This window comes from Trachurus japonicus, chromosome 13 (genome assembly GCF_045865225.1).
Source record: "Trachurus japonicus isolate A0001 chromosome 13, Traja_1.0".
NCBI lineage: Eukaryota > Metazoa > Chordata > Actinopteri > Carangiformes > Carangidae > Trachurus > Trachurus japonicus.
The window spans coordinates 28,066,676-28,093,810 of NC_140919.1; the positions used below are offsets into that span (position 1 = coordinate 28,066,676).

The following is a 27,135-nucleotide window of genomic DNA, read 5'->3' on the forward strand; positions in this document are numbered from 1 at the left end:
GTAAAAATAAATGACTCAGTGAAAATGAAGTTGTTATTGTTGTTGTTTTTTTGTTGTTGTTCCTACTGTCAACAGTGTCACTAGCCGCAATGCAGTTTATCATTCCACCTGTAGAGGGCGGAAGTCCTCCAGGAACCACAGCGGAAGGAGACGAAGGAGAAGCGGGAGGCGGAGCTTCAAGCTTTGAACCGATGCTGTTGCGTCTGTGTGTGTCTCTGTGTGTGTGTTGTTTTCACTCACACCACAGTTATTAATGATTATTTCAAAATAACCCCAGTGGCTGTTGAAGTAGAGGAGCTGCTGTTACACACGTCTCATCAAAATGAAGTGAGTGTTTTCCCGCTTTGACAGAAAATATTAAAAACACTTTTTATTGTTTTGTCAGAGTTAGCATCATGATAGCATCAAGTTTAACAATAACTAACTCTCCGACATGAACTTAGCTACAGGGACAGTAAACGTGACCCTGGCAGCCGAGGTTTTATTCAGGCTTTCCTCTGTGTTTGTTTAGTCACTGTGTTTCCGTAAGAAGCGGCTCGTTACAAAACTAACGTTACGTCAGTGCACATTAGCTTAGCTTCATGCACATGTGAAGAGCTGCACTGACACTGTCACATCCACACCTCACATCTCTGACATCTCTGTTGTCTTTAAATGTCTCTGCTTGTGACAGATAGGTAAATAAATACAGTACTTGTTTATCCAGGCTCAGACCATGTTTAATGAGTAGCCTAGCCTAATGATGGTGTTAATACTGCTGCAACTAAACGGGAAGTACTGACTAAAAAGATGTGAAATACGGGACAATTTTTCAGATTTATGCTCTTCCTAAATAATTTGAGGTTTTACCATTACTTAATGGCTGTCACAGTGTGGTTGGTAAAAGTGTCGGGAAATGTAATTGTATGTACTATAATTATAAGATTTTGCCAAGTTTCAAGAGGCAAATCTGAAAAATCACTTTCAAATACTGTATTGTTTTTATTCCAGGCTCAACATCGAGGGTCTGTTGGTGTACTTTCCGTATGACTACATCTATCCTGAGCAGTACTCGTACATGCTGGAGCTGAAGAGGACACTTGATGCTAAGGTGGGTGCTGTTTCTGTGTCTCTGTTTATTGCACATGATATAGATCATTTAGGTAAATTACACTGTGTGTCGTAGGTCAACAGCTCATTCTCATCCCCTGTTGCTTGCTGCTCTGCAAGTATATTGCACACTCATAAGAAAACATGATGAAGTCTCAGACCTTAGTATGATATACACATACACACTCACAAAGAAAATTTAATTGTGGTCATAATTTAATGAACATGGGTAGCAACTATACAAAAAATTTACCCCAAACCTTTTAATGACCACCACCTGTCTGGACTGTGGACACAATTCAAATCGGATCCATGGATTCATGTTGTTGACCTAATCATCTACTGCCTCGGCAGAAATTCAGTCCCCTCAGACCAGACTCTGGTCCAGTCCATCTGGACAGATGATGGACCGCAGAACGGCTGCTCACTGGTGTTTCTGCACGTATTTGTAAACTCCTGAGATAAAACCTAGGAGATGAGCAGTTTCAAAAAGACTTAAACCATCTTCAAATCAGGTCAAAGTTATAGGATTCAGATGTTGGAACTGGTACCGCTGGCCTGCATTGGTACCATGTGATTGGCTGATTGGATAATTGCATGAATAAACAGCAGTACAGGATTTCTTAACAGTGCATGTCAAGACCAACTGTGAAAGAAGTGCTCAGATCTGAATTTGACTGGATCAGAAATGGTAAAACCATGGTACTGTAATACTATTGCAAGTAAAAGTTGCGCATTTTAAATTCCACTTGAGTAGAAATAAAAAAGGTTTCACCATTAGAGTGATACCATGTAAGTGCCATTAGAAAACAAGTCTTCTTTAACCTACAGTATAATAAATACATCACAGTTTATTCCCATGAATATATTTGACATTAATTATCCAAATCTGCAAACAAACTGCAACTGTCAAATAAATATAGTGTAGTGAAACGTGTATTTGTTTAGTCATTTAAAGTAAAACTTACTTCAAAATTTCACTGAAGTGCAGTACTTGAGTAAATTGACTTTCCAACCTGTTGATAAGTACAGAGTAGACACTGTCTTCACGCATGTTAGAGTCACAGTCTCTCTGTCTCTGTGTGTTTTTCAGGGTCATGGAGTCCTGGAGATGCCCTCAGGAACAGGGAAGACCATCTCTCTGCTGTCGCTCATCGTTGCCTACCAAAGGGTGAGTTCAAGTGTCTCTGTGTTTTCAGATTGTGCCGGAGTGATCGTCCACTGTGGCTTCGCACTAGCACAGTGGCCAGATGACGCCTCATGAAGCCTTGAAGCTTTCCATCCAAATGGTTTGAAAAAAGGTTCAGAGGCTTCATGTGCACACAAACCCCCCTGCTGGTCAAAACTTTTATTGTCATTTCAACTATTTGTGATGCCTCTTGGCTGTCTGTCTTGCAACAGTGTCAAAATGGGAATTATCGCCAAGAATAAAAAAATAAACACTAACTTTGATTTTGTGTGGTCCACTCATTAATTTATCTAACATTTTGATTAATGTGTAATGGTAATATAGGTCTATTAATGTCAAAAAACTTGTCATGTTTAAATAATTCCAATAGGACATGAGATTTTTATTTAAAACTGTTGCAGTGTTTTCAAAGATGTGAGTTGTGCTTATGAATACTAGGATGATGGTGTCTTTATTCTTTTTTATTAAGAAACAATATTTTTCCCACTGTGCTTGAAAATTGGCAAAACTCCAACACGAACAGTAACGGAAATTTTGCAGGGATCTATATTGCAAGTAGTGACGTCACTACTAAATGAAGCAAGCCTCGATGTGCGCTTCATAAAAGACTTCCTGGATTTCTCGGCACATGCCCCGAAGCCTCTGCACAGTACGTCCCATCACTACATAGTGCCACATAATCATATGTGACCTTCTTCTCTCCTACAGGCCTTTCCTTTGGAGGTGACAAAGTTAATTTACTGCTCCAGAACCGTTCCCGAGATCGAGAAGGTGAGTCCAGTGTCAAACAAACTCACACTCAGCTCAAGTTCTTTTCATATGTCCCATGTACTCTTTAACAATCAGCTCAATATAAATAATAATAATAAGATGTTGTATCATCACAACTTGTATTACATTTTGTAATTAGGTTGTGGAGGAGCTGAGGAAACTGATGGAGTTTTATACCAAGGAAACTGGAGAAAGCAACAACTTCTTGGCTCTCGCTCTTTCTTCCAGGAAAAATCTCTGCATCCACCCTGAGGTACGAACACCTGCTGTTTTAATCACATACCGCATAGGAAACATGAACGTGTGTGAAGCTTCTCTTTTAGATACAGGAGTCAGCTTTTTCTTCTTTGTGTAAATGAGTAAACAAACATTTGTCTGCCTTGACTGGAACCAGGATTCTGTGTTTGTGTCCAGGTGAGCGCTCTTCGCTTTGGAAAGGAGGTCGATGGGAAGTGCCACAGTCTGACAGCGTCCTACATTCGTGCACAACGCCACAGCAACCCGGACCAGCCGGTCTGTCGTTTCTATGAGGTAGGAAGTCACCTGAGTTCATCTGATTCAGAGCAGAAGTAGATGACTGAACAAAAATTATCAATTGCAGCTAAATACAATTGTGGTTTTGCTCATTTATAAAAAAAAACCTGTTTGTGAACCACATTAAGTAAGTGAATGACTAATATTTACAACAGATAAAGCAGATCTTGATCACAATTTAAAGTAAACCCAATAAAAGACTTTTGTTGGTTTGCTCCTCTTCTTTCCATGACCTCATCACTTGCTGTGGTTCCTTTTCTGCAGGAGTTCGATGCAGTCGGCCGACAGGTGCCTCTGCCTCCTGGCATCTACAACCTCGATGATCTAAAGGATTTTGGCAGGAGGAAGGGCTGGTGTCCTTACTATCTGGCACGCTACTCAGTACGTTGTATTGCAGACAGATACATTACTACACATTCAGCCTGGTAGATTTTGAGTTGGTAAATCTTAAAGCAGAAGTAAGTGATATATTTGTGTTAATATAAGTCTTAAATAGTTATATCTTCCGACAGCAATCACTTACATAGAGTGTTTGGACTGAAACACGGGTCTGTCAGTCACTCTGCTCTGCTCTGAGCCGAAGAGAAAACATTTATCGTATCCTACAGTTTTTATCCAATGAGGAGAGAGAACGGCATGCAGGGCTGTGTGTGCAGCCAAGGGACGCCGTGAATGTGGCGACGTAGGGACGAGGACTGTTATGGTGCTTTCAAGGAAACTCGTATTTTTCCGACCGTGAAGTGGTACCAGTTCGATCTGGTACGAGTTCACCGGTCGGAAGTTACGAGTGGCCGTTATAGTGACTTTCACCGGTAAAACAGGTCGGAAAAACACGAGTGGGTTGCCTGAAACGCTACAAAGTCGTAAGTTGTGACTTGAAGCTGTAATTTACGATTTCAAAAGCCTGCCTGGAACGCGGCATTAGCGAAAACGACCGGACCACTTACTTCTGCTTTAAGGCGAATGCATTTTAAGAGCAAAATAACGGAATGAACAGCTCTGCAGATAACTGTGAGAGTATTTTATTATGATAAGAAAAGAAAAAGGTTCTTTGCAAAAATTTCTTTCAGTGATTGTTTCATTAACTGAAAACCACCGTTGTCCTGACTTTATTTCCTCTAAGATCCTGCATGCCAACATCGTGGTGTACAGCTACCACTACCTGCTGGACCCCAAGATCGCTGACCTGGTGTCCAAAGAGCTGGCCAAGAACTCTGTGGTGGTGTTTGATGAGGCTCATAATATAGGTGAGGAACTGAACTGAGTTTAATGTAATAAAAGGAAATGAAATGGAAATTAATCTTAGGTGCCACAGAATCTGAGCTTACTTTTATGATTCAGGTTTTTTTTAGAAGTGCTATCTCCTCTTCTTTTAATTCCACCTCTTTTCCCACGCTCTTCCTCTCTCCTCAGACAACGTGTGCATCGACTCCATGAGTGTGAACATCACGAGGCGAACACTGGACCGCTGCCAGAACAATGTGGACACTCTGCAGAACACTATACACAAGTAAGAGGCTGGAGAGGTCGGCAGCAGGAGCTCTGAAACACCGAGCCCGCCCCACCTCAGTACACACCTACAAGATGGTGTTCAACATCTGAAACCTTCTCCACACTCTGCACGTAACCCACACAGTAGTCAGAACCATGTGTATCCCACAATCCACCATGGTTTTCTGTGCCTATTGCTCCCCAATCATCTTATGTGAAGTCTGCACACTTATCATAAAATGAGTTATAGACACGACATTGTCAGCATTAAACCATAAACGAAGAGCTTCTGTCTCTCTGATGTTCATGACAGCTGCTCATCTGGTTGACTTCAGCTTTCATGTATGTGTTTTTAAGGATCCATGGAAGAGCAGCATTGACTGACTGTGAAGGTTTCTTGAAACATTAAATGACAGTCAACTAGGGGCGTCGTATAGCTCACTCGGTAGAGCAGGCGCACCATAAACAGAGGCTGCAGTCCTCGCTGCGGTGGCCCCAGGGTTCGATTCCACCTAGCGGCCATTTGCTGCAGCTGTCCTGTCAAAATAAAGGCATATAAGCCTGAAAAAATACGTAAAAACAAAAAAAATTACTTAAAGGTCCAGTGTGTAAAATGGGGGGAAACAGTGACATCTAGTGTTCAGATTCTAGTTTGCAACGCTCGCTCGCACTCACTCCTCCTGTTGGCAAAGTGACGGTGGCATCCAAGGACAAAAAATCTTGTTAGGGTCAAGAGCATGGAGCGATGAGGTGAATATCTAAACCATTTTACCATATGTTTGCTGTTTCCTACTCCTTCTTTCCTTCCGCCTTCTTCTTCATTGGTTTATTTATGCACACAAAACTCGTGAAACGTGCTCTCTGGTTGGCTGGATTTTTTTTCAGACCCTTGCTATATGTATATCTAAAAGAAGAATTATAAGGCCACGAAAACCAAACAAATTGTATTTTATAGCAATTATACACTTATGCATATACTGTATATATACATATATATACATATACATATGCATATATATATATATATACATATATATGTAGTATATTCAGATTTTGCCAATAAACCGTACCAATTATTACACACTGAACCTTTAATACAAGCATGAATATTATCATAGTTACCAAGTGGAGTGCATCAGCTTGTTGTCTCTGCTCTGCCTCTCCTGCTCTCTGACAGGATAAAGGAGACGGATGCTGCTAAGCTGAGAGAGGAGTACAGGCGACTGGTCGAAGGGCTGAAGGAAGCCAACGTTGCCAGGGAAACGGACGTCTACCTCGCAAATCCTGTGTTACCAGATGAAATTCTTCATGGTACAACCAACAGGATTTTACAATGATTTAGTTTCTCATTCTTTTCTTTCCATTCATTGCAGTTTATTGTTTATACGACAACAGAAAACCAAGAAGTTGACTCTGTCTGCTCTGTCTCTCTCAGAGGCAGTTCCTGGTACTATTCGCACAGCCGAGCACTTTGTCGGTTTCTTGAGGCGTTTCCTGGAGTATCTGAAGTCTCGTCTGAGGGTCCACCATGTCGTACAGGAGAGCGCCCCACAGTTCCTCAAAGACATCTTCGACAAAGTCTGCATCGACCGCAAGCCCCTCAGGTGAGTGTCTTTCTGCTTGAATTTGGGCTTTAATCAGGGCTGCGGCCTCCTATAATCAGCTGCTGCTCAGTTTTTTTGCTAGATTGTTCACCTCCTCGGTCTCTGCTTCAGTAGCTTGATTACTTGTTCTCATTCCTTTCCTGTCAGCAGCTTCCAGCTCACTCAACCTCTCTTAAACCAGGCGAAGCAATCCAACACATACCTGAGATCAGATCAGATCTGATCTTCAGCACACCAAATTGTCTCAGATATCCTATAGCACTTGTCTGTTGTTCCCCACTGCGTCTCACCAGGTTTTGTGCAGAGCGGTTGCAGTCTTTACTACGGACTCTGGAGATTGCCGACGTTGCTGACTTCTCAGCTGTTACTCTCATCTCCAACTTCGCCACCCTTGTCAGCACATACAGCCAAGGTACTGAAACACTGAACCTCTGTATTCTGACTTGTCTTTTGAGTGAATTCTGCTGTGATAAAAGGGATTATTGAGGAATTGAATTTGTTTCTTTTTGATAGTATTGCTCTTTTGTTGAACATCTTCCTTTCTCTCTCTGAAGGATTCACCATAATCATTGAGCCCTTTGAAGACAGAACACCGACCATCGCCAACCCTGTGCTGCACTTCAGGTGGGGTAGAGTTAATAAACAATATAATGCGTATAATGTTAGCAGAGGTGCACAACAGTGTGAAATGTAAATACATATATAAGATTTATGGTCGTTAATCAGCACCAATGAGTCCAGAGATAGTTTTACAAGTGGCAAAGACTCCAGGTTTCAAAAATCAATGTTCACATTTTGAAGCAAAAACATCCTCCATCTACCCACTAAACGTCTCAGCAGTCGACCAATCCTGCAAGACTGAAGCCTGGTTCTGAAAGTCAGAAAAGCAAAGCTGTTGGATGTCATTTTACGCACTGATGATGATGATGATGATGTTCTTTCGATGTTTCTGTTGAATTGAGACAGGTTACAGTCAATCAAAGGGTATCAAGTATGTAAGACGATGCAGATCTGTGTAACATAAACAGTGAAAACAAATGATGGATGTTGATTTTCTGTCTCTGTTCATTTCTGTCCTCAGTTGTATGGATCCATCTATAGCGATCAAACCCGTTTTTCAAAGATTTCAGTCAGTCGTCATCACCTCAGGGGTAAGAGCTCTCACTCGGTCTCTGTTTGCTTACGTTGGGGAGAGAGGATGTTTCAGTCCTGTAACACTTCAGACTATTGCCTTCTTTGGGGGGGGTTGTTTGAATAGTTAAGTTAACTTTACTCCTACTGGAGAGTCTCCACATCTTCATGTGTCTGAAATATAATCCTGCAGCTTCGTGTCATAATTGACTGAATTTGTTAACTTGTCTTGTCACTTCAATTTCACTTCGGTTCCCAGTCTTGGGTACTTTTTTTTTCATAACATATTATTGCCATTTTATTCACAACTGTCTCTTCTATATTAAATCCATGAGTCAATATGATGATGTTTTTTTTTGTTACATAAAGCCAGGAAGTCTGTGTTTACAAGATAAATGACTTGTTGACTAGGACTAATGACTAAATGTCCTTCTCAGACTCTGTCTCCACTGGATATCTATCCCCGAATCCTGGACTTTCGCCCTGTTACCATGGCGTCATTCACCATGACGCTGGCCCGTACCTGCCTCTGTCCTCTGGTGTGTAACCACTTTCAAAAAGCACCTGGTCTGTGGCTCCTCCAGTGGGTTGACGGACAAACTATGGAACTGTTCAAGGACCAAAATTCACAAATGGTCTCACATCGCCATATCCTTGATCATGTGCCTCTTCTTCTTTTTCTCTTTCTCCCTCCGTTGTCCTACGTAGATCGTTGGAAGGGGAAACGACCAGGTGGCCCTGAGCTCTAAGTTTGAGACCAGAGAAGATTTTGGTCAGTAGAAACATCTCCACTGTTATTAATCACAGCAAGATGTTCCAAAGAAAAATATGAATTGATGTAAAAACATTTTTGTTTTTATCTTAGAACAAAACATGTTATTCTTATTTCACATACAACTGTTTTTCGTTTTTGTTTCCAGCTGTGATACGTAACTATGGCAACCTCCTTTTGGAGATGTCTGCCATTGTTCCCGACGGCATCGTGGCGTTTTTCACCAGCTACGTCTACATGGAGAACATTGTAGCCTCTTGGTATGAGCAGGTCAGTGTATGAACACACACACCTGAGGGACTGTGCTGTGCTCCGACTCTTTTAATCCTAGTGTCAGAATTAATTTGGTGGATGACACATCACAACTTCACCAAAGGTGAAACTGACGGAATTGGGTCAACTAAAAAAGTACAGCATTCATTCTTATCACACTGGTCATATTAGCACTCTGTATCAATAACATGCCACAAGAGGAAGAAAAACAATGTGTTCTCGTGTTGACCCTTTAATCTGGGATATTTTGGGTTAACTTTTGGACAGAGCTGTGATGATATTTCTTTTTGTAAATGGAAAATAAGCAGACCTGTGGTGTACTTTTTCCCACATCTATTTTCAGGGTATCCTGGAGAACATCCAGAGGAACAAGCTGATCTTCATTGAGACTCCGGATGCTGCAGAGACGAGCATGGCCCTGGAGAAATACCAGGAGGTCAGACTGACACCTGGCACCTTATCCTAGGCTCAATATATTGTTATTCATAGTCAACAAATCAGAAATCTAATAGTAATATTTTATTTTCTGTTTTTCTTTGTGCTGATGGTCCCAAACTTTTGTCCTCTGACCTTTCTTTATTGATCTCGGCTCGGCAGGCGTGTGAGAACGGCAGAGGAGCCATCCTCCTGTCTGTGGCCAGAGGAAAGGTGTCTGAAGGAATAGATTTCGGTAAGTGATGCTGCAGGAATAGCAGGAAATGAAACAGACTCTTGATGTGTTTACAAAATATTAAAAAAACAACTTACATTTAATTTTAAGTCACTTGAGTTTCTTCAGATTCTTAAAGCAGAAGTAAGTGGTCCGGTCGTTTTCGCTAATGCTGCGTTCCAGGCAGGCTTTTGAAATCGTAAATTACAGCTTCAAGTCACAACTTACGACTTTGTAGCGTTCCAGGCAACCCACTCGTGTTTTTCCGACCTGTTTTACCGGTGAAAGTCACTATAACGGCCACTCGTAACTTCCGACCGGTGAACTCGTACCAGATCGAACTGGTATGACTTCACGGTCGGAAAAATACGAGTTTCCTTGAACGCACCATAACAGTCCTCGTCTCTACGTCGCCACATTCACGGCGTTCCTTGGCTGCACACACAGCCCTGCATGCCGTTCTCTCTCCTCATTGGATAAAAACTGTAGGATACGATAAATGTTTTCTCCTCGGCTCAGAGCAGAGCAGAGGGACTGACAGACCCGTGTTTCAGACCAAACACTCTATGTAAGTGATTGCTGTCGGAAGATATAACTATTTAAGACTTATATTAACACAAATATATCACTTACTTCTGCTTTAACTCTGTCTTGTTCTGTTTTTTCTTCAGTGCATCATTTTGGCAGAGCAGTCATCATGTTTGGAGTCCCTTATGTGTACACACAGAGCCGCATCCTGAAGGTCAGACTGTCACTCTGCCGATATCTGTGTCTGAACTCACTCAGTATTCACCATAAAATGCACAGTGTATTTAGCAACAAACTGGTATTTGAGTTAACATGTCATAGTTTCCAGTTTGAGGATTTGACAAAAACCATTCGGAACATAAATTAGTCATGATATTCAAGATGTAGCTTATTCTACCTACTGTACCTTAGACAATTTAAGTGATGTTTGATTATCAGGAACAACCCTTACTTCAGGATTTGTGTCTTCTATCTGAGCTCAAATAAACTATCCAGAGTGTCAGAAAAGCCACAAGCACAGATGTTTCAGTGTGAACGTGGTGTGTCGTCTATAAATCACATCCCTCTCTTCAGTGTGACTGGATGGTTTCACCATCTTCACTGTCAGAGCTTCAGAATATCTTGTCCACACTGACTCGAGCTGTTGTTGCAGGCTCGTTTGGAGTATCTTCGCGATCAGTTTCAGATCAGAGAGAACGACTTCCTCACGTTTGATGCCATGCGTCACGCAGCTCAGTGTGTGGGCAGAGCCATCAGAGGCAAGACTGACTACGGCCTTATGATTTTTGCTGACAAGGTGTGTGATCATTTTCTCCCAGCTTGAGTTTGTGTTCTCTGATCCTGCGGTACAACAACATGCACGCAGTTTCTCAGCATCATAGTGCTTCTCTTTCATGTCTGGCAGGTCCCACAGTCTTTTGATCTTAGTATGAAGTAACTTTATTGGAGCAGATTTTGCTCCATTGCTCTGAGCGCAGAAGAATTAGTAAGTGATGACTGAAGCCGGCGTAACTCTCTTCCCTCTCTGCAGCGTTACGCCCGTGCGGATAAACGTGGGAAACTTCCTCGCTGGATTCAGGAGCACATCAACGACGGCAGTCTGAACCTCACCGTGGACGAGGCCGTCCAGCTGTCGAAGCACTTCCTGCGGCAGATGGCTCAGCCTTTCAGACAGGTGAGATTCACACCTGCCATTCAAAATCTTTGCTTCTGATAATCAATTTCTTCACTGCATGGGGTGTTAACTAGACAGCGTTGTAATTGTTCACCGAGAAGTAAAAAGGTCACAAGAACCAAAAAAAGACCAAGACAAAAAATGTTGATAGTAAATAAAAGCAAGTGATAAATTATTGTCTGTTTTGTGTGAAAGGCCAGAGATGGACATGGGTAAACATGGGTGTTTCTTTATTTAGTTTTTTAAAAAGTGATAATTCACATTAAAACCATCAGTTTTCTATATTGTGATCGTTCTATCTCATTATGGTTTACAAAGCAGCTTTTTGTGATCACTGAATAAATATTTCATGATCACACTAGATACTAAACGCCCAGAGAGGACATACATTTGTCATGTTGTGTTGACTTATGATTATGGCATAATCAAAGGTAATACTGTACGGCTGAACTATCTTGGACCTCTGCACTCATTCAACTAACAATTATTTTATTATTGATTTAAGATTATGATCAATTCTGTTCCCTTCACCGTCGTGGCTCTTATTATGTCTAACAGTCTCTGTCCCTCTCTGTGTGTCTGTCCTCAGGAGGACCAGTTGGGTTTGTCTCTGCTGACTCTGGAGCAGCTGGAGTCGGAGGAGATGCTGCAGAAAATCGCTCAGATAGCTCATCAGACTTGAAGGTGATATACACTCCATGATGTCGTCACTATGGCAACACCCACGACGGGGTCAGCAGCGCCATGAGGGCGTCATTACTGTGTGATGATCAGAACTGTGGTGACTATCAAAGCCACTCACATCCAGATGTGCAGGGTTGACCACGTCAGGACAGTTCAGATGTGCATTAAGAAGTAAAACATGAGATGGCACTGAAGATGCTCTGTGCTTACGTATGTTATTCTCAACAGTAGGATTGTTATTCCTTCTGTGGGTATGACATCAGTCCTTATGGTGTCTGTCACACAGACAAAACTGCTGTTTACTTGACTCCTGCAGCTGTACAGAGTCACATTTTATAGTTCATGTGAATATTTGTTTTTCAACCAGAAGTAAATACACATGTTTGTATTTGACAAATGTTTTGTGTTTTTCTTCTCAGCAAATAGTTTTAATCATGAGGATTTTTTTTTCTTTCAAACAAAACATCTACATCGCAGCCATCTGAAAACAACAACTCACAAAGATGCAAAACACATCAGGTAGTATGTCCATGTAAACAAAACACTAAAAAGTCCAGGGTGTTAATGTCTTAATGTAATTTATTTCAGCTTCAGTTTGCAAATACAAAATACAAACGTTCATATTTACCAGAAGAAACACAGCATCAGAAGAGATATCATCTGTTTTCTACACATTTTCCTCCCCACTTTGTCACAATCATACAGGAGCTTCATAAAGCTTGTAACAGACGGTCGTTTCTACCGTAACTAACATCAAGTGATTTGAGCCCTTACAACAAACAGCAGTGACCTCTTCTACCACAGCAAATGTACAGTCAGTAGTTCTCCATTGTGGAAAAAATAGAATATACATGGTTCAGTCGGAGCGAGCCCTAGGAGGAGCAGAGTGGAATAAAATCCACGAAGGTCCAGTGTCACATCATTTTGAGAGAGATACGATTTCCTAGCAGCACTCGTTTATTAGCATTCGTGTCTAACTTTAACTTAACTTTAACTTTCCTGAGAGTTAAGTGAGAGTGTGTGAAGTTATTAAGTGATTATACAGCTCTGAAAAAATGGAGACCACTCTAATTTTTTCTTGAATTATTTAATTCCAACAGAAGCTCAACTCCTTAACTTAATGAAGTTTCCTAAATTAAAAAAATCTGTGTTGTTTTGTTTAAAAATTAATATGAACCTGTTTTCTTTGTATTATTCAAGGTCTGAAAACACTGCATCTTTTTTGACCAGTTGGCATTGTCTGCAAATAAATGCTCTCAAGGACAATATTTTTATTCCAAACTTGGGATAAATGTTGTCAGTGGTTTATGGAATAAACCAAAAATGTTAATTTTACTTGACAACAAATAATTAATAGGTACTATTAATACTAAAACCAGAGCAACTGATCATTTTTGAAGTGGTCTCTTAATTTTTTCCAGAGCTGCATCTGAATTAACGTAAAATGTTTTACGCAGTGTTGATGTCAGGACACAAAATCTTGACTTAGAGTCTTCAATAACTAGTTTGAGTAATTCTCTCTAAAACAAATTCAAAAGAGCAAAGAAATCTACATCATATTAAAATCTATTTCATCATTTATAGTTACTTGCATTGTGGATTTTAGGCATTTTAGTGAATATGCATAGAAGATGAAAGACCCACTCAAAGTGGCTTTTAATCAGAGTTACAGAGACTTGTCCCGATTCTCACTTTTCTCAATAGTGTTGTTTTGAGCCACAACAGGCAGCTGAAAACCCACTGAACACTACCTGCCCAGCACCACACATCAGACACACACAGTTAGAGGTGAACTTGCAGAGCTTTCAGCAGTTCAAGAGTCAGATCATCCCCCACAGGTGGGACAAAGACAAAACAGTGAATATCAGGCCCGGAAACATAACTCCAAATAAATAAAGTCCTGTTGTGAAAACTGCAGTAAGAGAAAAGTGGTCAACACAACAGTGGCATATTATGTATCGCTCTGGTAGCTCACCAGGTGGAGGGTGTGGTCGGGATTAGTCCGTACCACAATAACCTCTGTGCCCTTTGCTGCATGTCAGTTCCTCTCTCTCTCTTGGCTGACTTCCCTGTCTACAGTTACTCTGGCTATAAAATACAGCAGAAATGCCAAAATAAAAAAACAAATGTGCTACTTATGCCTTCATATGTTGACTTGTTTTCATGAGACAGATACATAACTAAAAAAAAAAGATCAAATAGTGTTTTTGAATTTAACATCTGCATCACATGCACATATTGCGAGTCCTGCTGGAGTCAGGTATAGTGTGTTTTGTACTTGTGTCATCTTTTGTTGTCTAAGACATTTTATAATAACTGATGCCTGTTTACCTCTATTCAAGTCAGCCTCTTTGTTTACAGTCACTTCAAAAGTTTTCTTTACTTTCAGTTTGTGTGACCTCTGTGTCTTGTTGTGCTGTGCACCGCATGTGTTTGACACAGCTGAGGTGGAACAGGGAGCAATGTTTAAATCCAACACAGAGACTGGCTCTGAGTTCATCTACAGCTGGTGAATCTTAAGACTGGAGGTCATATACATTCAAGATTACTTCTTAATTTTGATTTTGAAGTGTGTGTACTTTAAGAAAAATGAATAACAGGGATGATACACCAGTGTTACAGATTAGACCAGGCTATAGCACACGTGCTGGCTCAGTGTGTTTGGTTTAGAAGGAGTACTGTACATTTTTTCCCAAATAGGTAAAATCACTCACTCGCCAAGACTGCCAGACTGAGCTCACTGGCCGATCACAACATGCAGGACTTTTTACATTTTTAAATAAATAAATTGCTGTGTCCATCTGTTACAAACAGTATCATCTCTCAAAGTCAGATACATGTGCATTCTGTCTGTTTTCAGATGGTCTGTCTCGTTTTCAGTTTCCTTAATTTAGTCAAGTTATAAAAAAAGGTGGTCCTTGTTTTCTGGAATGACAGCAGTGGACGTGGTGCAAAACAGCTGAAGTAAACACATTTATGTTTTTATGATTATCATCTAGACATTTAAAATATTTCCAAAATATAATTTGAACGACCTGCACATCTTAAAGGCAAAAGCACTTATTACATTTAAATACGTTTCTTTAACAGTATAAACTCTATAGCTTAACTTCTCCCTCGTAAACCAATGGTAACATTTATATTTTGACAAACTTCATGTTTTTGATCATTGTGCAAACAACTTAACGTCCCTGTGTCCTCCAGAGAGCATTTTCTTTTAAAAGAAGCATCTGGGAAGTCATACACTTGTTTAACTTTAGAATTCATTTTAAACTAAAAATATTTTTCTTATTGTTGTTAATAAAAATGTACCTTAAAGAGTTAACATGAGGGACAGCCTCAATTTAGTTACACTTTGTAATGTAAATAGGAATAACATCAGAGAACGTGCTGGTGGTCTGGTTCATGTAAATGTGTCAAAGTGTACAGTGTCTTGCTGAACCTTCTTGCTGAATGCTGCTGTTATCTGAAGGAGTCTTTATGGTCAACAAACCATACTGTTCAACATTAACAACAACAAGGAAACTGAATTAGTTTCTGATCTAAACTGAGGAAGGAGGAATGATGCTGGAGTTCAAGTGAACAGGAAGGAAAGGTTATAGTGCAACATGAATAAGTCAGTGTGCAAATCACACTTTTCATTACTTCTCTGAGACATGTGTCGTTACTGGAGACAAACATATCTTTCATAACTCTGTAAGTCAGTATTTGTGTGTGTTAGAGTCTCCACACATGTAGTGGTGACAGGTATCTGAGTGTTTCTCGAGGGGGGATCAACTTTGGTGTCGGGCATCTGATGTGAGCAGTGGATACAGGGCTGTGGGTCTCTTTCTCACCACAGTCAGAGACTTGAACATCTGTCCAGTGAGTGACTGTATGAGAGAGTTGTATCTAGCAGGTGTGTTGGAGAGTGTGTGTTAGCTGGTCCCACCGAGTGACCCGCGTCTTAACAGGCTCTGCGTGCTGCAGCTCAGGCCTCGAATATCTGACAAACGGCTCGACTGAGGAACAAAACAAAAACATAAATTACATAAATACACATGATCACATAATAAGAGAGACACATGTTACAGGTAAAATATACCGAAACACCAACAGTTTGCTCACCTGGGCTCCATCCTGACCGTCTCTGTCTCCAACATTTAACACATTCAGTGAATTGGCCCTCTTCATCCTGAAACAGACAGCATGTAAAAATCAAATGTTAATCATTGTAAAGCTGCTGAGTGTCTGAACCCCACAAGCTCAGTTTTACTGTTTGGAAAAATTGAAAGAATTGTTTTGGAAATGAAACCAACAATGATTTAAAGGCAAATGTGTCACATACAAATACTTGAAATGAGTCATCGATTTAGAGAAGTTAGAATCACACCCTGTATAAACTGTCTTTCAGTTGCTCAACATCTACATTTTGTCAGTTATAAAGTTCATAATCCAAATACTGGATAAAACATGAGGGGCTTTGTAAAAAGTGTGAAAATCCTCAAAGGCAAAAGTGATAATTTGTTTTCTGGGAGGAAAAAAACATTACCCCTTGAGCTTCTTAAATAAAAAAACAAAACAAATAGTAATAAGAACTTTGGCATTTCGGTAACAGAATATTACCCAGCATTCCTCGGGGTTGTTTCCTCCATTCCGACGCCTCTCAGCTTGCGGACCAGTTTCTCGCTGCTTCTCCGTATTGACTCTCTGAGTTTGGTGAAGGAGCCGCTGCGCTTCAGGTTGCTGAGACCGTCCTGTCTGTCGTCCCCTCCGGACCAGCTGGGACGACCTTCTCCTGGAGGACAGACGGACAAAAAGCTCCTTGTCCATTTGTGTTCATGTCTCTAATATTCATTTCAAATATGTACATCTGACCATTGAAGAGAAACCTCTGCAGCAACAGATTTGTTGTGCTACAGTCTCCACAAAGAGGCCTCATTCAAAAACAAAAGCAACATGGGAAGAACACAAACTATCACACTCGGCTTTCATTATCCGACTCACACAAAGTTTTGTTGCTATACACAGAACATCACAAACTGAAATTGAAACAATCTTTGTTTACAACCAAGATTTAAAAGCCTTACTGACCATAACACACAAATATCTTGTTATTTGTGGCCATATAAAGTGTTAATTAATTCCAAATGCATAAAGTAAAATTTATCCCAACAATGCTGCAGAACACAGATATATTGATGATGAAGATGAACCAGGAATGTATTGATAATAAAAACAACATTTGGACTGTCAATATTCCCCTGTTTAAACAGATTTAGATAATACAGTAACAGATCCCTCTTGGCTGCATCATAAATTGTTGATGCCAATATAACAAATAAGTTTAGCTACAGAATAAGATTAACCATTATGATGCGATGCGTTATTTTTCTCATAACATGTAATAAATCAAACTGACCAGCCATGAATTATAATGACATCCTGTGTCAGTGTTTTGTACCTTCTACAGAGCCAAACTCTTTTTCATGTGCTCTGGTCAGGATCTCTTTGTACAGAGCCTCGGCCTGTCTGTATTTCCCCTGTTTCAGGTAGCATGACGCCTGAGAGGGAGAGAGAAACAAAGGCATGACTGAAGAGGAAGAGAAGGTCTGAATGTCTGAACAACAACAAAACACCTTTGAGGAAAATATGGGACCCTTGTCTCATCTCACCAGGTTGTTCTTTGTCTTGGCCACGTTTGCGTCGTCCGGTCCCAGTTTGCTCTGGTAGATGTGCAGAGCACGTTCGTAGTACTGCTCCACCTCCTGGTACTTCCCCTGGTTCTGACACAGCAGAGCCAGGTTGTTGAGCTGCTTGGCCACATCTGGATGGTCTGTACCCAGAACCTGAGGGAGAAGAAAAATACACAGAACTTCCAGTAAAAATCACATTATCTGACGCATAACACTCTTTCACATTACATCACATGACGTTCTTTACTGAGGTAACAGTAGAAATACTGCAGTGTGAAACAGTCCAGTACAAGTTAATGTCCTGGGTTCAATCATGCTTAAACCAAATAATATTAATTGAAAAATAAACTTCTTTTTTTTGGTGGGAGAGACTTTTTATGTCTTTGTTAGTATAAGACAGTGTGAGAGACAGAAAATCGGTGGAGACTAGAGAGACAGAGATAACCTGCAGCAAAGAGCCGCGAGTCGGGGGTTGAACCTGGGCCGCTGCGTTTAGGACATTGTCCACATGGTGTGAGCCACCAGAGCGCCCCAGAAAAACAAACTTTAAATAGGAACGGAGAAACAAAGCCTGTAATGATGTGTCACATACAGTATCCTATTATCACTGAGGATGTGTAAGTAGAATGTAACTGTTGGCTTCATGTTTTACAAAGTCTGGAAACTGATAGCACTGGAAAGGTCGAGATAGAAACTGTGTATTTAGACAAACAGTATTTTGGGAAACTCTGAACTACTTGAAACATCCTGACCACATTCTGTGTATAGACAGAAAAGCCGTGGAGGGGATTTATAGAACTTTCAAGTAGAGAATATAGTAGTAATAGAAATATTTCCATGAAAATTTGATCCTTTTAATGATTTAAAAATAATTAAATAAAGAAAAGAAAATTCCTAAAATAATACTTTTTCCATGTTTAGGACCAAGTTTTTCAATCAAAGTTATATTAGTTGATGTTAGTTAGGGTTAGGGTTGGTGATTAGGTGTTTAGTTCAGTAGCAGTAAGAATTAGGAGTGGTACAGTATCTCAGTATCAGTATCTCTAGTCTCCTCATAAGTGAAATAATAAAACTGACCTTCTCTCTGATCTCCAGAGCTCTTTTACACAGCGGCTCTGCTTCTTTGTATTTTCCTCTTTTCCCATAAAGCACTGCCAGGTTGTTGAGCGTTGCAGCCACCTGCACACACACGCACACACATGTATGTAAATCAAACAGTTCACTCAGTACGACCGTCATTAAACAAGCATAAACGCAACATGTTTTTCAGGTTATGTAGATAACAGAAGATTAAATATCTAGTATTAAACATCACTCTCTGAAATTTGCAATGATAAAACAGCCAATAGTTTCAGGAGTTATTAAATTGTCTGTGACCGCGGCTGCTTCGTGAAAGAGAGGAGACTCACAGCTGGGTGGTCCATCCCAAGAGTTTTCTCCCTGATCGCCAGAGCATCGTTCAACAGGTTGGCTGCTTCTTTGTATTTGTTCTGGTCTCTGCAGGAAACAACACGTCGCATTGTGTCACCTCTGATCAGACTTTTCATTGAAAATCACATGTTTTGATAAAAACTCGTTATTTTCATGTCATTTCTGCTCCTTTTATTGCAGAAAGTGTTTGGTAACTACACAGTATTGTTAACAAAACTGATCCATTTATTTCTTCATCAGCTTCAGCATTTGTCTCCGTGGTAACTGGCCTCACCTGTAAACCAGTGCCAGTATATTCAGCATGGTGGCTACGTCTGGGTGGGTGTGGCCCGAGGACTTCTCCAGGTCCTCCAAAGCCTGTTGAGACATGATCAGACGTTCAGCTCTTCACAAACTGCAGCAACAGTTAGTGCGTGCTGTACGGGGGGAGAGATGGAGATGGAAGTCCCACACACCTGTTTGCAGAGCGGCACAGCAACTTCATACCGTCCCTGGGACGCGTACTGGATGACCAGGTTGTGGAGCGTTCGAAGGCGGGCGGGAATCTCGTAGCCGCCCTGCTGGGCTGCAGCTGCTGCACTGCTGTGGTGAGGCTGAGACACTGAGCAGAAATAAACAGATCAATACAATGCAGTGTTTTCATCCCCCTTTTATAATTAGTGACACTTTTACTCTGGCAAACAACAAACAAACCAAGTGAACTGGCTCCAACTAAATTAGACCAAGATGGAAGGAGTCAATTAAATTAACTTACAGTCATATTAGCACCTTCCTTAGAGTCAAGCATCCCAGCCTATAATTAAACTTGTTTTGTGTATCTTCAGTTTAAGAGTCACGTCATACTCAATTTGGAAAGTGATGATTCATGAATTACTTTACTCATCACATTGTTGACCTGCTTACTGCAAGGCACTGGTTTTTCACTCATATGCTTTAAACTGCTTCACACTATGTGATGCAGACGCTCAAAATGTGACATCAGAGGTTAAAATGTTGTCGCTGTGTGTGAAGTTGTGACTCAGATCATGAGCAGTGGAAGTACAGTTGCACTGTAAAACAGAGTGAACACAGGAAGTCAAGCAGATTATAAACATCAGTGAGAGAACAGGAGGAACTGCATCGACATTTAAAGGTCAGTTCATCCACATTACGAGCATAAGAGCATTTTCACACCAGTTACTAATCAGGTACCAAGTTTGAGTTTGAATAGTCTAAAACTTTTAAGATCTCCATCACTGAGACTTCTTTACCTCACAGTGAGGTTATTATTGTTAAGTTAAACTAACAAAATAATGAAAACTAGATGTGAAAAAAACATTTTTTGTAGAATTAAAGTTACAAACGATGCTTTATTAAAAAGAAAAGTCATCAGTTTTCATCTCTGTCAGTTTATTTTACACCAAAGCCTACTTACGTTTCTCTTTTGGCCCTACCAGCTGTCAGTTCATGACCAACATTGACTGTGTAAACGTTGTCAAGTACAAAATGTGAAGTATTTTATGGTTAATTAGCTGCAATGATGTGCCACGGAGCGGGAGTGGAAACTAATGAAAGACTATTATAACCTTGACTGATCTTCATTTTGATGACACAGAGTAAACACCATGGCAACACAAGTCTCCACACATTCAACATACAATTAAACAAAAATGAGCAAATCACACGTTCCCTAAGATTATTATGAACATGCATTAAATATTATGAACATGCATTAAACTGTTGTACAGAGGGACACGAACGTCTGCAGTAAACACGACTTACTCTGCGACTGCTCCTCATCCTCAGTAGGGAAGAGATCATCCAGAGACTCTTTGTTGGAGGTCGTGTCTTTTTCATCCTGAGGGGAGAGACAAATATACTGCAGATAAATTATCTCAGCACATCACATCTGCAATATTTCCCCATGATATACATTTATGAGGGTTTTAAATTCTGAACTATTAGACATCAACAGTTAATAAAAAAGACAGTGCAGATTTACACAGTGTTTTGGGGGGAAGGGGGGAGAGGCAGCTCAACAACAAATATTCCTTTCAAAACCAAACTAGAACTGAGCACAGTGAGTTGCATTCACAACCCAAATGAACATTGATGCTTTTCTATTTCTGCTGAATGTGTGAGTAAATCAGGAATGCTACAGTTTTAACCTTCACAGTGATAATGTGTCGGCCCTCTCTCTTCTGCAGCTTTAAAATCAATTGAAACAGTGGTTTGTCTCGGCTTCACTGTTTTTAAAAGTTGCAGATCCAGACACTCCTAAACTACATTTTCTCAGGTTTCAGTCACAGCGGGTTTAAATTTCTACCAGTCCTCTCACACACACACACACACACACACAGGGCCTACTGCCAAAATGTGTTCATTCAACCAGAGTTGCCATGCTCCTTATCCACATTCAGACCACTGTTATTCGATCTCCTGGTGGTGGACTGGTGAAGAAGTGACAGCATAAAGACACATTTGTGTTTGTCCTCACCAGCTGTGGCTCGTCCTGGTCATATTTGCGTATGGAGGACATGAACTGCAGATGTCTGTTCTGCTCCTCCAGGGTGACCACCGTCTGCTCCCTGTCCTGCAGCCGCTGCTGGGCGCTGGCCAGCTCGTCCCTCAACCACTGGTTCTCCTGACAGAGACGCCGCACCTGAGGAGGGGTAGGAGGACACAAAGACAAAGGAGGGGGGGGGGTGTGGGGAAAAGATAGAGGGGAGGAGAGAGGATTAATGATAAGGGTAGAAAAAGGAGGACAACAGACGACAAGAGGAGACAAGATGGAGGAAGAGGATGGAAACAAGTGAGGCAGAAGAGGGTGGGTATGTAAGAAATGGAAGAGAAAAAACAAAGAGGAGGGGGTGATTACATGAAGAAGCAGGTGAAGGAGGAAGATTTCAATATATTTATTGTTTTTCCATCCATCCTCTTCCATTTATATGGGGTTGTGCCGTGGTGGTGGCAGGTCAAACAGAGAGACATCCCTCTCCTCAGCAACACTTCCCAGGTCAGGAGGGATACATGTATATAGTCACTCCAGGGTCTGTCCTGGGGGTCTCCTCCCAGTTGGACATGATGGAACAGCTCCAGGCATCTTTATAAGATGTCAGCCACCTCGACTGGCTCCTTTCGACATGAAGGAGCAGAATCTCTACTCTGTGCTGATTCTCATCCCAGCCGCTTCACACTTCACACTGAAAACCGTTCCAGTAAGCGCTGGAGGTCTTGTTCTGATGAAACTGAGCCTTGGGGTCTTGTCCAGCCCCTCTCCAGGAACATGGGTCCTGAACCCTTGCTGTGCGTTGAGGTGAGCCCAACTCCTGCACCGGTTTAGGTTTCTTTCCCACCTCACTGGTGGGAAAGGACTAGGGTTAGTCCTTGGTACCGGGAATCCGAATAGCTCCCTGCTTCGCCTACTGCCCAGATGCCAGTGCACCCAACCCCCGATCTCCTGCTCTGCGGTAGTGGGTGGCAGCACGTTGTTCCTTCAGGCTGTGTCCGACCAGGCCCCACCACCAGATGCTCGCCTGCAAGCTTCCCTCCCAGGTCTGGCTCCACGAGGAGGCCCCAGTTCCGGCATGGTCACTCCGGGCGTGGTCTTTGTGGTTCGTCCATTCAGTGTATGTGAATGGCCCCTCCACTCAGAACAACTGGCCTTGGGAGACCCTAACAGGGCTAGTGACCTGGACAACACAGCTCCCAGGATCTCTGAGACACTCAAATCCCTCCACCACAATAAAGTGGTGATTATTTATTGTTAGAAACAGAAAAATACAAAAACCCTCAAGCAGAAAGTTGGATTAAAAGTACCCACGCAGAAAACACAATGGAGGATTTAGCAGAAGGACTGTTGAGTCACTCAGTATGTTAACTCCTTTAGCAGAGGACCTCCCACCTGCTTTTTCTCTCTTCAGTTGTTCTTCCTCCCACATAAACTCACCTGAGCTCGCAGCTTCTGTTTCTCCGCCTCGAGTGATCCCAGGTGAGCTGACAACGCCATCATCACCTGGAGAGACAAGAGACAACTGAACATGATGCACAAAGGGAAAGGGCCACAGCAAATCCAAATGAACATCAAAATTATACCTTATGCCTAATACCAAACCTCAAACTTTCGACAGACAAGTAGAACTTGGACACAGTACGGGGAATCATGGCAGATAGCAAAGTTAATTAGATAAGATAAGAAAATTGAAAACTAATGATTATAATAATGATAATAATTCTATTTTCAAAGCATATCTAATTATTAATTTTGTACATACAGTCATTTCTGCATTATTTTCTTTCTTTCGTTTTATATTTAGCCTGCATTTATTCTATCCCATTTTACTTTTGCATTTTTGTGCAGCAAACTCAGCTTTTGAGGAAGATGAATTCACTTCAAACCTCAAAATTGTGATTTTCCTGCCGGTTATAAGAACGTTTCAAATTCTGTGACTTTCCTATTTTGTTAGTAATTTTAACGCATAAAATGTTTTATTGTTTAAATGAACACATGCTTACACCAGAACCAAAACTGTAATTTAGGCCGTGTGTTTGTACCTGAGCCTCGCTCAGCCCCAGCTCGATCCTCTCCAGTGATTGGCAGATGATGCTGCTCTTCTCCTGCTCCACGCTGCCGCTCTCAGGCTCCGGCCGGCTCTCCAGCGCCCCCTGCAGGCTCTCCAGCAGGCCGCGGTTCTCTCCTCTCAGCGCCTCCAGCCCTGCGATCACCTGCTGCGTGTTGCACAGAATCTCCTCCGCCGACAACATTGCTTCACCTCTGAGGTTTCTCTTCTTACAGCAACTGACCTGAGAACAGCACAAACAGGAAAATGGTAATTTATGATAAAGTCACTTTAGAAGCACTTGTAGTGGTACGGACAATAGCCACAACTATTACCCTAACAACACCAGAAGAGGAAGTAATATATTTACCATCTGTAGTAGAGGTAGCTGTAATAGCAGCAGTAGTGGTAATATAATAATAATAGTAGTAGGTAGCAGTCATAGTTGTGACAGGAGGAGTCAGTGTCACTGTCCAGCCTTGTTGAGGACGGCTCTGTGTCAGGCTCAGAGAGACTTAGGTTTGCCCGGATGTGCTTGCATTAAATCTGGTTGTTTTAGCCAAGATTATGCCACAATATATTTTCCACAACTATATCCAAGTTACCTGCCACATGAATACAACCAACACTGTTGCTCAGTATTGGTTGTATTCATGTGGCTCAGTGTTGTATGTTGATCAGTGACAGAGTGTGAAAACAAATTTCCCTATGGGACAATAAAGGCATTCTATTCTATTCTGTTAAAGGCCAACCTTCAATTGTGTATACCCATATATTCTTGTAATTTTGCAACCCTCAGTAATAGTAGCCTACTACAATGATTTCAGCATCAAATATTAGCACCTTCCTTAAATTCAAACAGAGTTTAAACTGCATTTTGCAGAATTTAAAAATCAGCACTCGGCTGTTTTACTATAAACTCTGCCTTCCAGTCTCCGTTGACAAAGGTCAACAGAGGAAGAGAGGACCTCTGGATGTGGATGATGGCTGGTGACTGAGAGAACCACTTGTTCTACAGGCTGGATGCACATCTACAAACTTCCTGTTGATTTCACTGAACAAATCCAGACAACAGACTGTAAACAGACTTGAGTGTGAAGACGAGGAAGAAGTGACACACATGGTGTTCACAACATGGTTTCATAATTGTCAGGAACAAAGAAGTGGGAAATGTTACTGTTAACATGCAGGTAGATCATTACCCATAGATAAGCTTGGGTAAAAATAGTCCATTTTGCATGTCAGGTCATCAGCTGTATGAGTAGGCTATTTAGTGTCCGTTTACGTCTAAAAAAGTTTTTTTTTTAAATACTGAAACTGACCATATATCAGACTTCCAAACTGATTTCTGAAATACGGTTCACAACACCGTTACGACTGTCATGTAGTTCAACATCAACTCTGCCTCTATCTGTTTTGCTTGATTTTTCTGTCACAAACAACCTCCATGTAGCATCTTGTCCAAATATTCACAAGCCTCGGGTGTCGTTTTATGTATTCAAGAGTTCAATGAGCATGTTTTGTTATAGCAAAGATACTCTACAATGCTTCCAACCGTCTTTGTTTAAACTTTATAATAATATAATGGTTATGTTGTAATGAATTGTGATAATTAATAGGCTATAGCTCAGGTCTGATCTGAGTGAGTGCTGGGATTTTCACACAAGATCGTAGCATGAAACAAGAATTAATATTTTCAGTCATTTACAAGCATTCAAATCAGTTTGTCTTACATTACAATGCGTATCTTAGATAGTTTCTGCTGAGTGTGTGTGTGTGTGTGTGTGTGTGTGTGTGTGTGTGTGTGTGTGTGTGTGTGTGTGTGTGTGTGTGTGTGTGTGTGTGTGTGTAAACAGTGAATTCTTTAACTTGTGTAAATTGTGATCATCACAATTTATTTGGAGCTCTCTCTGGACACTTGTGTCATATCTATCTTTGCATATTTTGAGGCTCGCAATGAAACTATAATAACCCAAGCAAGTTAACATGGACGCGAGAGAGTTAAGCCTGAAATGTAACACACACGCTCAGTCTATGCGCTGTGTTTACTGTGGGCGGCGCAACAGGCCTCAGGGTCTGTTTTCATCACGTCATGAGTAACGTAGTTTGAAGTCAATGCAAAGCTGCTTCAACTCTGTCTGTTGGTTTCACAAATACTACGTCACATCACCTGAGGTTTCCGTCTGATTAAATAATAAAACCAGTTTTATTTCGCTGCGACTGAATGAAAACACTTAGCTGCTGCACAACATCAGCACGTTTGCGTGTGGATGATAATAGTGCACAACTCCAGGATGTAAACACACACATAAACACACACACACACACACACACACTCAGACGCAGAGTTCACGTCACCTCCACATCAACATTAAGTTATTTATAGCCCACCTGCTAAGTCCGGGCTCCGCGGCGTGGTTTGGTCTTTTTGTCCACGCTGAGCTGCTGCTGTTGTCTCGGTGTGGACAGCGGCTCCTGTCAGACACAGCGGAGCATTTCCTCTCACACTATCTGTCGGTTTGTTTAACGTTGAACAGGTGAGACGGTGGAAACTGGAGGCTGTAAATCATCCACCTGCCGCCTCCTCGGCTCTCAGCTGCTCCCTGCTACACAGAGCCCGCAGCGGCCACTTCCGCCTCTCGCCTTCAAAGTAAAAGTCTCCTGTGCGCACAACAAACAGCAGAGACATTGTGATGTTACTGTAGTCTACAGCATCTTCAATTATATTTTTTTTCTTAGCTTTTAATGACGTGCCATACACTGGCGTGGATTAGGTTTAGTTTGGTTACAATTACCTTATAAATAGTCTGTTTTGTTTTTCACACAAAGTCTGACACAAAGTTAATCTGATTTGTTTTCAACAAATATTTCAATCCATGTTGAATTTCTTTCTTTCTTTTTCTGGTTTTCTTCCTAGTCCCAGTAATGGTTTCAGAGTGTCCAAATTATGAGTCATGTCCGGTTTTTGAACAGATTTTGGATATGATAGTTGAATCATAGTCTTGTACACCCTTTCCACAGCACTGAACTGTGGGAAAACCATAGAGGGGAAAACCCGGTTATTCCATCTCCAAGCATCTGACTGCTGTCTGTTATCTGTGCGAGCTCATCTTCATATCCTTGAAATTCTTCCCATACTGCAGAAGTGCCAAGTGATTACCTGCACTGACAAGTTGCACTAAACTGGCATTAGGGCTTAGTCACATTATCATTTTTCCATAACAGAATGATGGACAGAGGATAGAAACAAATAAATAAACACATAAACATAGAAACTGTGGAATAGTAAACTTAAGTATGATTGCAGTAGCCTGATATGGTTGATGTTTCTAATCTGAGTGGAACATTACAGCTTTAATACTAAAGTTGATGTTTTATTAAATTTATTCTGAAGGCAAAGTCTCATGATTTCCTGCATTTGTCCCGTTGTGTCCGTCAGGCTTGACGAGCTGAGGAGCTTACCTGATCCCATGTTTCCCACCATACACCGCGGCACCGGGGTTGGCCGTCATGTCCTGCCCGTGACACGTACGGCCATCTGCCGGAGAGATGAGCTGCTGCAGGAGGAGAGATTAATAATGACACATAATCAACGGTTCACT

At 41.3% G+C, this 27,135-nt stretch overlaps 2 protein-coding genes across 2 annotated transcripts; one reads left to right on the forward strand and one right to left on the reverse strand.

The window, feature by feature from the left end:
• Window positions 1-163: 163 nt before the first annotated feature.
• On the forward strand, window positions 164-12,931 carry ercc2 (excision repair cross-complementation group 2). The gene is made up of 23 exons (XM_085795742.1): window positions 164-327; window positions 991-1,090; window positions 2,183-2,260; window positions 2,987-3,049; window positions 3,189-3,302; window positions 3,464-3,580; window positions 3,848-3,964; window positions 4,707-4,830; window positions 4,997-5,093; window positions 6,252-6,385; window positions 6,510-6,678; window positions 6,972-7,090; window positions 7,233-7,302; window positions 7,760-7,829; window positions 8,247-8,348; window positions 8,518-8,581; window positions 8,730-8,851; window positions 9,198-9,290; window positions 9,452-9,524; window positions 10,175-10,245; window positions 10,684-10,827; window positions 11,062-11,205; window positions 11,795-12,931. Exons 1-23 carry the CDS (start codon window positions 323-325, stop codon window positions 11,885-11,887), a joined length of 2,283 nt encoding a protein of 760 aa, XP_085651868.1. The 5' UTR covers window positions 164-322; the 3' UTR covers window positions 11,888-12,931.
• A 2,122-nt stretch (window positions 12,932-15,053) lies between these two features.
• On the reverse strand, window positions 15,054-26,144 carry klc3 (kinesin light chain 3). The gene is made up of 14 exons (XM_085795748.1): window positions 25,925-26,144; window positions 23,529-23,777; window positions 22,924-22,989; window positions 21,472-21,636; window positions 20,757-20,832; window positions 19,451-19,596; window positions 19,270-19,352; window positions 18,974-19,061; window positions 18,642-18,743; window positions 17,544-17,717; window positions 17,333-17,432; window positions 16,495-16,666; window positions 15,997-16,063; window positions 15,054-15,890 (listed from the first exon to the last, which is right to left on the reverse strand). The coding sequence occupies exons 2-14, from the start codon at window positions 23,736-23,738 to the stop codon at window positions 15,807-15,809; spliced, it is 1,533 nt and encodes a 510-aa protein (XP_085651874.1). The 5' UTR covers window positions 23,739-23,777; window positions 25,925-26,144; the 3' UTR covers window positions 15,054-15,806.
• Window positions 26,145-27,135: the final 991 nt, after the last annotated feature.